Source organism: Lissotriton helveticus, chromosome 1_1 (assembly GCF_964261635.1).
Source record: "Lissotriton helveticus chromosome 1_1, aLisHel1.1, whole genome shotgun sequence".
NCBI classification, from domain to species: domain Eukaryota; kingdom Metazoa; phylum Chordata; class Amphibia; order Caudata; family Salamandridae; genus Lissotriton; species Lissotriton helveticus.
In genome coordinates this window covers 1,682,242,633-1,682,254,254 of record NC_136057.1, presented here as the reverse complement: position 1 = coordinate 1,682,254,254, position 11,622 = coordinate 1,682,242,633, and the positions used below count along the sequence as shown (strand labels likewise).

At 42.2% G+C, this 11,622-nt stretch overlaps 1 protein-coding gene across 3 annotated transcripts in view; it reads right to left on the bottom strand.

Annotated features, from left to right (window-relative positions):
* Positions 1-1,074: 1,074 nt before the first annotated feature.
* DCTN2 (dynactin subunit 2) overlaps positions 1,075-11,622 on the bottom strand; it is a 224,181-nt gene continuing 213,633 nt past the window's right edge. For all 3 annotated transcript variants that reach the window (XM_078688971.1, XM_078688972.1, XM_078688973.1), the window contains 2 exons: positions 6,896-6,987; positions 1,075-3,416 (listed from right to left, as the gene is read on the bottom strand). In XM_078688971.1, the coding sequence (XP_078545097.1) occupies positions 3,330-3,416; positions 6,896-6,987 (179 nt within the window). In that variant the 3' untranslated portion in view covers positions 1,075-3,329. The remainder of the gene's footprint in view (positions 3,417-6,895; positions 6,988-11,622) is intronic.

Below are 11,622 nucleotides of genomic sequence, written 5' to 3'. Positions count from 1 at the left end.
TTCTGGTATTTTACTGACATCTGCTGGTCGTTTTCTACCAAGAAATTTAAATAGAGGCAGTTGCCAGAAAAGTTTAAAAAAGAAAGTCCCTCAGCAGAAAGTAATTCTGTTATTTTACTGACCTCTTCTGGTCGATTTCTATCAAGACAGTTAAATAGAGGCAGTTGATCAGAAAAAAAGTCCCTAAGCAGAAGCAGACAGGTCCTAGGGTAGATCTCCAGAGCCCACAAAGTACATACATGTATCAGTATATACTAAAGTATATACAAGAGGTCTTGAATGCTCGACCTGAAAATTAGATGCAAAATGATACCCCCTCCAATGCCTCTAAATATGCTACGAGTATGAATAATACATTTAACTAGTATTACAAAAGGTTAGAAGGATGTTGGCCTAGAGGCAGGAATTTAAAACAGTTTGACACTTTTGTAGGGAGGTATTTTGTGTTGTAGGTATTTTAAAAAAAGATGTCTGGATTCTTTTTCGCAGTTTGTATTTGATGTGAAAATATAATTGTTTTCACATGGTTAAATCACCTCACAACTCCCCTGCCCTCAGTAGTCCAGCGACATAGCATCCAACAGATATTAGGCGCGAACACCTGCCCTAAGGTGCCGCAGGCAAATTAACTGGGAATTAGGAACTTCAAACCTATTTTGCTTCATAAATTGTCTCCTTCAAGTTCTTCTCAGAAGTCTTCAAAGTGGCCCAGCATACATGGCACCCCGGGGAACGCCTCTCCTTTGCGCAGAAGTCTTGTGCCATGGGCAGCCGTCTAGCAGTTTCGCACTTCATCCTATACAGCAGATGCATGACGTGAGATTTATTTTTATTCTCTCTTTGAACATAGGCCTGAGGATCTCATGAGTTAAAGATATCGATTCTGTATCCAGTGCAAATTACTGTGTGTATTTCTCGGTTCTAAAATAGATCTTTAAGGAAAATTGAGCAACAAAAATAAGTTTACTTTTCCGTAGTCTAGTTCATTACAGCCTTTCTTCTGGTGAGAACACATTTTCTCAATACGCTTCCAAGGTACCTTGCTTTTGAAGAAACACACATGTTAAGTGAATGTTTGTTGCAGCACAATTGTGTTTAATTAAACGTAAATAATAGTACAGCTGCGTTACAGAACATTGCAAAACTGCTGTGTTTAACACTCGTTTTAAATATTTTTCATAAAACGTTCTGGGACAGTTAAAGGAATATTCAGTAAATTTGCAAGAGCCGAGTGTTTGCAAAACATCTTCATGGTTAGGAAAGCAAAATAAAGATACCATACATCTGCCAGCAATTTTAGATGCATTTTGCGAGGTCCCCGACACAAAATGGAAGAGCAAAAAGAAAACATTTTAGTGTTAATTAGAAAAACATTTACTTCAAATACATCAGGCGTTTCTATACAACAGTCCGAAAGGCTTGAATGGGTATATTAGCAGTAGTGGTTCAACGTGTGGAAATTGGTGCTTTTCCAGCTAAAAGAACTGAACTTACAAGGCTAATGCATCCTCTAGTTAAAGTTTTTAGCCAACCTCTGGCAACATTTACCAGGCACGCCTAAACGCTAGCAACCAAAACATATCAGTCTAATATACGAGATCTTCCTTTTAAAACAAAAAATGTTTGCTCTGCATACTCCCTGCTGTAGTTCACCCCCTCCCCCAAATATATTTCAGTTGCCATTTTGTCACTTCGTTATTTGTCTGTTGTGATCCATATCCTCCACATCTAAGATTTATGGCACCTTAAACGTTATCACTTTTTTGGAGCATTAACTAAAACGATAGTTCATATTCTGGCCATGCCCTTCGTATGTGAGAACAATATCTTAATGATAGCTACTGCTGGTAGGCAACTCAGTTGATATAGATTTTTGGTAAAGCGCAGAAAAGTGGTGTAGGTTTTCTGTTAAGAGAAGAGTGACAGCTTAAAAAATAAACATTCAAGTCAACCATTCATCACTGAATGAATTAAAAGAATGCGGTATGCCCTTTTGTCACTAGTGGAATCTAAATTCACATTAAGGTGATGACACTCTCAGTTGTTTGTTTCGCCATGTACATTTGATGGTCTAGAACTGACCCTAGGCCACAACGGAATCTCCGTGCCAGGTGTGGTTTTTAAAAATGCAAACCAACTCTAAATTCTACCTGCATGGGGACCTGGACCAATATAGATCCACAACAGAGTACACCGAAGAGTACACCGAAAAAATAAAATCTTCTGTAACCTAAAAACAGCTTCAACTAGTATCAAGGACATAAATAAGTATTAAAAAGTCTAACGGCACACCCTTAGCTTCCTTTGTGAAACAGTCATATCATAGACTACTTAGAGACTTGCTTTTGTTACCACCACTGCTTCATTAACGTGTGCCCCTTTATTCTGCACACTCCTACATTAAGCAAATAAATGATCAAATCACAATTCTGCCCAATGAAATTTATTTGGTCAATCGTAAATATAACTAGTATTTTGTAATCATTACTGGCTATGGATTTTGAATTTGTACTCATTAAGTCACATTGAAATCCATCCTGTGCTCTAGAAAAGAATGAAATAAACACATCTGAGAAGAAAACCCTACCAATCGTTCCATAGAACAATTTGCCACAACACACAAAATGTGTGCCCTTTTAACAGGAGATGGGTTTGACAATAGTCCCTCAAAACAAAGCCCGGTATTGAAATTCAGATGTGTCTAAATGACAGAAGGATGATACTAGGTATACTCAGATACATCTTTTTCTACAACATAAAATGATGCTCTTACCACTAAACAAAGGCAGATAGCTGAGGACTAGCAGTATATATATATATATTACATACCTATGAGTTTAACAATGTAACCCACCGTGCTTTGGAATTTGACAAGAGGTTATACATGAACTCAACGGTCTAATGCAACCAAACTCTGTAAGCATAGCTGTCAGCTGCCCCACAGCATTATTCTCTGGCGAGGGGAAACACTGAAGAGTTACACTTCAGGCTTCTCACGCTATTAGGCTTTCTGAAGATGTGATCAGTCACCACTGCATGGAGAAATGTGTCCTGAATCCTGTTATACGTGGCTCAACAGGAATGCCTTATAAGGTAAAACAGTTGACATTGCTCAGCAATTTTATTAACATTTGTCCCACAGAAATAAACAGAAGGTAAGTAAATAAGATATTTTTGCATCCACTGACAAATATATACACTGTGGTCTTCTCATTTCTTTCGGTATCAGTAAACAGTGGTTTTGCTAGTGCAGTAAGATCTGCTTGACTGCAAACTGTCATGTCTAGCCTTCTGTTCTTCAGATGCCACTCTTACTTGAAGTTTTTTCTTTATTTTACCAGCTTCTTGATTCTAGAATCCATGTTAGCAACATTGTCTCCCACTGCAGTCAGGTTTTCTTTCATCGTTTTCTGGACCTGAAAAAGAAAGGATTACACGGCAACATGCAATTAAAAACAAGGCAGGATGAGCACTTTTAAGTGGATCTGAGGAAATGACTAGAAGGAACTGGGGGGGGGGGGGGAGGGGGATGGGACCAGGTGATCAATTCTGAATGTTCTCACATACCGGAGAGTGTGTCATGCTTCCTCATAGAGCACTCCTCGTCGGGCTGACGAAGCAATGCTCAACGGGCCCCTCAGTAGTGGGGGCTCTTTAGCAGAGCTTTTTGACCATTGTCATATGGTGAGTGCAAGTGAGAGGGTATATAATGTGTAAGGTGGTGCTCAGGTGGTTATGATAGTCCAAGGGAGACCAGATTAAGCAAAGGTTCCCTTGATGCAATAAAAACAGGAGGGCTACCTGTCGTAATAATGTACTCAGATAGCTTCAACAAATGCGGGGGAAGGTCAACATGTTTTATGCCTATGTGCCTCGAGGGTCCCTGCAGGTGCTAATGGCCTCAGCTGATGCCTTGACCTCTGCCCCGAAAGAACTAGTCTGCTGTTTGGGAGGACCACTGTACGTAAGCTACCCCCTGGAAGATCCCTACATTTTCTTTACTATACGAGTACTGGCAGACAGGAAACTAGATCCATTAGGATTGTGCTGTGGCTGCACTGTCCTTAAATCGTTAAGGGGCTAAATCACCATTCTCTTAAAAAAGTGAAGACATCAATGGGCATTTCCATCGACGCTTGGACATCTTGAATACTTGGGTGGTCTCATCCAGGTGCGACTTTTAAGGGCACCACCGCTGCCAATAACTCTGCCAAGCAAGTTTGTGGTTTCCAAACCAACAAGCAATATACACTTTGCTGCGTCCTGGTGATCATAAAAAGGCACCAGGAGTGACTTTACTTGTAGACTACTGTACCACCATACTCCAGTGGCGGCTCCTCTTATATGAGGGAGGAGTGTCGCCCCCCCCACCTACCAGCAGCGTTAAAAAAAAAAAACAGCAAGGCTTAGACCAGGTGGCCATGAGAGCGTCAGATAGTGCCTTGTTGAATGACGATAGTGGACTGGAAGAGGTACGACTTATTTGAAGGATCTCAGTTAATAAATGTGCCTTTGTTTCAACACTAGAAAACAGTAAATCTAGCACGTCTGCTGCCCTTTGCACAACTATTGCGAAAAAGGCACTTTCTTCAGATGGTGGTCCAGGTGGCAAGTTGCTGGAGATGCATCAAATCCACTGGTATTCTGTAAATCCAGTTATAGCCCATCATGGGTTTAATAATGTTGGAGTAGGTCATCAGTCTCCTCATGAGTGAGTGTTTGCATACCTTGAACTGCATCAGAGTCGGATCAGAATAAAGTCTTTTCTCTCAGATAGTACTAACGTCTAGGTTGAGGCCAAGGATTAGAGTCTGGCTGCAGCCTAACTGGTAGTGCTTTCTTAATCTTTTAGTGCGGCATAGGCCTGGAGCAGGTCTATGACCGCTTTGGGTTGGGTTGGATAACACTGTAGGGTCCATTACTGGTATTGGTGGTGTTGACACTGGCACGGGCCGGACAGGCTTGGCCCCAGATGCAGACATGGAATTGGCATTGGTATGGTCCTAGAACAGGACGCAAGGGGTAAGCTGGCTCACAGGGACAGCTCTCTGGTGTTTAGTCCAACTGAAGTCCCCAGCGGTTCCGCAAGGCCTGAAGGCATCTCAAAGAGCTTCTGCTAGCCCTCATCAAAGATCGCTATTTGCTGAGGGGTAGACAATGGTCTGTGGAATTTGGGGCACACAAAGACCAGCTTCTGGACTGGATCTGCGTCAGAAAGCATTTGTGGATTATGATCTTTCGACTGATCCCTTGTGCCTTCCCATCTGATTTCAAGTCAAGTCCAGCTTTGCTTTCTTGCACTTATGGCATGTCTTCGACTTACCACAATCACAATTGGCTTCTTGAACGAGATTATGAGTGGCCCTGTGAATTAGAGCGGAATTTATTTTTTGACCGTAACCACCTCTTATATTTGGCAACGTAAAGTAATGCATCCTGTTCACGGATCCCCTTCAGGTGCATAAAGGCACATTTTATGACAATTTTGAGTCATGACTGGAGTATGAGCACCAGAGACATAGGCTGTGCATGTCCACAACCGACGTCTTCCTGCTGTCACAACATGGCCTGAATCCTGTTTTCCATAGAGACTGCCCAGGCACCTTGTCTGAGGTAAAGTTTGAAGCTGTCAAAAAATAGACAAATTTGGGAGCAGAGTTCTGGATCTGCATAGAAAGGCACAATAAGAAAGGAGCATGCTTTTTTAAATACAGCTCCACCCCATCACTTTGTATCAGAATAAAATCACTGTAGAGCCACCTGCCCCCATCAATCGGTGCAAAGGAGCATTGCTCTAAAAGTCTACAAATTTAAGTTTGGCATTTGGGGTTATTTTAAAGGTGAGGGATCAGCAGTTAGAAGTATCCATTACAACTGAAACTACCCAGCTTCTTACATTTCTCAATACTGTTGAATATAGTAACAAGTTTCCTTTTTTGGAACGCCCATGAGAAGAACAGTAATAAGGAAGCAGTATTGCCAGTAACTCCTACTTAACTAACCCCTCCACCTTTAAGTTTAGTAAACGACAACAGTAACAATCTTGTTGGTTTCTTACTTCTTCTAACCCTTTTGACCTTAGGGGCAGCGGACCGTTGTCTTTTCAAGCTGCATGACCTGAAAATTCCAGAAGCAAGTGAATCTGCTTCAATACAATTTACTCTCCATATGTAAATGTCAAAAGGCATTGCTCTTCAAAAAGGAGGGGGGGGGTCCAGGTGTTGGTGCTCCTATGGAGATTAATTATTGAAGTGTGGAAGTCAGTTGCAATGCTTTCTTCACCAGCAAGGTTGACAGTGGTGTATGAACTACTGAACCATTCCCATTGTAATACCTTTAACCCCTTCAACGCTGATGACGAGCTGGGCTCGTCATGGCGTAGCCTCCTCGCACGCTGATGACGAGCCCAGCTCGTCACGTAAAGTGCGCTTTTCAAAATCTCAGCGTACGAGCGGAATTCCGCCCGCACGCATGCGGTTAAACCCCCTAGTTTTCTCAATGATCCAATTTCTCCATACAAATAACGCCCCAGCTGGCCTGCACAGTGAGTTAGCTACAAGTGAAACACAAGTGCACCACATCCCGTACAGAAAAGTTGCACAGTAGTGTATGCACTAGTGCCAGCCTTTCAGAACTAGCTGTGTGGTGTTATTATATCAATAACTACATTAATGGTCCCGTCGCTTGGAAAAAAGCTCCAAGACAGAAACGCAGTGGTGGAAACTGCACTGCATACTGGAAGGCTAGGAAATTAGGTCTAGTTACTCACAGTACAGAGCACTATCTCAGCACAGACACCTCAAGGAAAATGAAATCTTATGCATTTAAAGAAATACCCTCCTTGGAGAGATGAAAATACATTTTCTGAACATACAACACATCAAATTATAAATACCAGCTCTAATGCAGAGGAGTTGTCCTTCAAAGAATTTGCGATCATCTGTTGTGTGGTATCGAGGTGGGTCAGAAGCTGTCCAAATTGCATAGCTGAGAAGAGAAAGAAAATATTTCACGACTACTCTGGCTATTAATAGCACTGTGCGGCAAAATAGTTCCAAAACACTTGTACTTTTGATACAGCATTAGGGTATTACAATGCGACTACCAATCCGTGAACTGATGCCATATTATGGGAATGGGTACTACAATAGGGGAAACAGACAATAAACACAGATGGAAGGTCAATGCAAGAGTGCAGCTTACATGGAGTGACAAGCTTTGCAAAAAGGCATTATTAAAAAAGTGGCATACTCTTGGCAACACCTTATTGGTAGAGTCTAATTGCAGATTCAATTCAATTCAAATTGGCTTTATTCAATAGCAAGTATCATAAAAGCATTCTACAATCGTATAATAAAAAAGGTATATATTTACAATTTTCATATGGTTAAAACATTTAAAATCTTACTATACAAACTACTCAAAAATTAAACATCTTTTCCTATTTACTAGACAGACATTAAAATTACAAATATATACCGTTGCTAATACATATAGCTCGCGCTTATTAATTAGTCAACAATGCATTACAACTAAATCCTGTATCTAAACTTGCTCCGCTAGCCCTAAGTTAGATGCTACTTGTTTAAACTTTCTTTCTTGTTTTGTGCTTTTGTGCGAACAATCCAAGCACAGCCCAGATACTTGGCAACACTACATACAAACAAAGACCTAGATGAATCCGTTCTCAGAATACGTAGAGAAAACAAGATGGTTTCTAGTGCCCAGTTTAGTACATACAGGCTGAGCCATTTGGTCCTAGCCTGTTTGTAGGCTGGGCAAGCAAAAAATAAATGGGCTACAGTTTCTTGCTGGGCATCGCAGCAAGGTCAGTTTGGTAAAGTGCGTTTTGATGGATCACATTTGGCCAGTTTGGTGTTTAGCACTAGAGACCCAAATCTAAACTGCATGTACAATGCCCTGTCTCTAGGTATCCTGATAAGATCTAAGTATAATTCTAAGGATCCAACCAGTTTGTGCTGCAGAAACTCATTGGTTATTCTCCCGAGCTTTGGGTTATGTAAATCCTGTTGGTTAACCCAGCTCCAATAGATCTTTTTGATCTCGGTCTTAGTCGGAGGGACCTGGTTAGCCCAGGATTCATCTAAACCCAATTTTGTCAGCATGTCCCTTAGATCCCTGAGCCATTTGACCCTTTTATTGGTATCCAAGGTAATCAGCTCGGAAAGACCAGTCGCGTAGTTGTGAAGTTCTGGGGTGCGCCTTAATCTTACCCAAAATAAAAGGGGACGAAGTCTAGCCACATCACTAAAGTGGTGTCTGCCCATGTCAGAGAATAAAGGCTTGAGTGGTATGCTAATAGGGAGGGATACCAGATCTCTAAAAAATGTATTCTCTGATCTACCAATCTCTTCAGTTTTTTCGAAACCCCAGAGTTCTGCACCGTACATTGCTGAACTCACAGCCTTTCCTTCATACACTGCTATGGCTGGGGCTACCAGTCTAGTTGAAGATAAATGTTGGTCCCTGCCAATAGCACCCACCACCCGCTTATGGTTAAGTAACATTTTGTCCAGGTGAGACCCCCATTGCATTTTATCGGATAGCCTAATGTCCAGATAATCAAATGAATGGACTCTCTCTAAGGGAGAACTATTTAGGGTGAGTTTGCTTCTAAAATGTTTCCCTGGATTAAAAGCCATAAGCTTCGTCTTTGAGATGTTTATTGTTAGGCCCCTTAATGTACGAAACAATTGAAAGCGAGTGAGAAGTTTCTGGAGTCCTATCGGGGTTTTCGAAATTAGGAGAGTGTTGTCTGCAAACAGGAGGGTTAGTATTTTTTCTCCCGCCAGGGTTGGGGCATCTGCTGGATGTTCTCTTAGAAAACTAACCACTCCATTCACATAGTGAAAAGAGGGTAGGAGCCAACACAACCCTGGCAGATCCCCCTGTTGACCGGTATCCTCTCTGTGGTTTGCCCCTGTTCCCCCCCATCTAACTCGGGCATAGTTATCATCATGGAGACGTATTAAAAGATTTAAAATATAGAAGGGTATACCCATTTCTTGGAGAACTGACCATAGGTTTTCACGTGGGACTAAATCAAAAGCGGTCTGAAGGTCAATGAACGCAAGGTCGAGGCTTCCCTTACCAATTACGACCACCTTCCAGTGGAGAAGAAGTAAATGTAAATGTAAATGTATTGCGACTTATATAGCGCACGTATCACCCGAAGGTATCAAGGCGCTTGCTTAGGGAACCCGTCCTGGTATTCCCCTGTGAGATACCCCGGCAGGGTATCCACAAGGTGAAAGCCAGGCATCCCGCCGCGAGGGGCCGTAGTGGAGATTAAGCAAGCTATTGCCCAGAGTCGCAGAGTGTGACCCCGTGAGTCGAGTAGGCACCGGAGCGAGAATTGTCGAGTCCGTGGAATTTTTGAGCCCGAGACCCGCCGAGGCGGGGAATCGAACCCTGGTCCACGGCCGATCTCAGCTTCCGGGTCTGCCGCCTCTAACCACTGAGCCACGCTTCTCCAAGTAGTCGAAATACCTGGTCCACTGTGCTATTAGCTTTCCTAAAGCCTGCTTGGTAGTTGGAAAGAATACCCTCCTCCTCATCCAGTTCTGGATCCTGTTTAAGAGGGCTCTACCAACCACTTTCTGAAGGACATCGATTAGGCTAATAGGCCTATAGTTGGCAGGGTCTTGGCATTCTCCCTTTTTATATATAGGTACAACCTCTGCCCCTTTCCAAGATTTGGGAACTTCCGCTCCTTTTAATATAGCATTGATTAAAAGCAGAATATAATGAGCCCACTCCTGCGGTTCTAAAAGAATCAAATCACCTGGAATGCCATCTGGTCCTGCTGCCTTTGCAGGAGTAATGCAATTAATTGCGCTCTCAATCTCCTTCAGTTGGAAGAGATTAGTAGCTTCAAAAGCTAACGGGACCTGTATTCGCGATGATTGGATCATGGAGTGCCCATCATCTTCCTCCGTATACAATAGAGTAAAATGGTCCTGCCAAACCTGGCTGCTAATATGATTCGGGATTGAAATGGTGTATCTCCTTTCTCCCTTTTTAATTAGAGCCCAAAAGGAAATGGAGACCCTTCTTTTGCATGCATCTTTTAGATCCTGCCAGTGTGCCTCATTCCAATCGCGTTTTGCCTGCTTCAAAGATTGATTATACTCCTTCCTCGCTATTTGAACCTTGGAGGAATTTTTCCCCTTTACCGCTAAAACTAGTGCATATCTTTTTTTTCTACATAACTTTGTATACCATGAATGGGGACTTTTTATTTGCCTCTTTTTATGACCATTGCTTGGTCCTCCAAGAAAATGGGCACCAATCTAGCCAATTGTTTCTTGGTATATTATAGGGATCTTCTCCCTCCCCTGCGCTTCAACAGAAGCTACCTCAAGTTCAGCTATCTTTGACAATAAGATATAAGAGATACTCTTGAGTTTTAAATCCTCACCTGCAACCTTCGACCACCTTAGGCGCCTACCACAATTTGAGAGAATTAACTCCTTAGTAAAAAGGGAAGGGGTCACAGCTTTATTTATTGTAAATAAGGACCATCGGTTCTTTATTTTAAACATTAGGGGATTATGATTGCTATCGGCGGTTTTGCCCACTTCCATGTCTATAACATCGGCCCAAAGGCAAAAGTCCACCAGGATATAATCAATACGGGACGGGCATGTAAGTTTGTTAAAAGTATTTAGCCCCCGAATATCTGATGGAGTTCTGCCATTCGCGGCTCTAAGGCCATATTCTAATGTTAGTGCATTTACTTGAATTATGATCTGGGATCATCTTTTTACAGAAGGCAAGGATAGAGGGGGCACTGCCCATTTACTATTCTCGTCCATAGTCCCTAGGAGATCTTCGCTGCTTAGTGGCTCATATGTACAATTAATATCGCGGGCCACAATGACTTTAGCAGAAGGGGGGCACTTGTTTAATTGTTCTTCCAGCTGTGTTAGAATGGCCGAAGAATTGCCGTTCACTGTCCTTCTAATATAAACATTGAAAAGCTCCAGTACTTTTCCTCCCTTCGGGCCTTTTATTGTTAGCCACAAAATGTCAGAAAATGCTGTGTTATGTAGGAGGACTGTCCAACCCAGGTCTAATCTAATCCATGCAATCAGTCCTCCTGATGGACGGCCCTTTCCTATGGACACTGCCGGAACATGAAATGTACTATATCCAGATTTGTGCAAAGGAGTTACACTCCAAGTCTCCTGAAATAAGCATATGTCAAATGTTTCGACAAACTCATCCCACATGGTAGTGACAGATTTTTCTTCAGTCCTGCTATATTCCAGGAGAGAATTTTTAAATGAGTTTGATCTTCAGGAATTAAACTTAATATTTCAATTTGTATAGCATTTACTGTGGAATAGTGTTGGGATGCGCTAACAGTTGCTCAGGATTGGTCGGAACAGGGGAGCTGCTACAGATAGAATTACGGCTCCTCTTCCCTTCTTTGGAGGGTTTCTGGTAAAGTCAATCATTTGTATCCAAGCTTGACCCAGTCCCCTTAGTTACCACAGCAGGATCCTTCCCCCCCACCACTTACATTTACAATAGGAAAGCGCCTTAATTGTATACGGGACGAGTCCGGGGAAAATGTTAAAAACCCTAATTCTATAA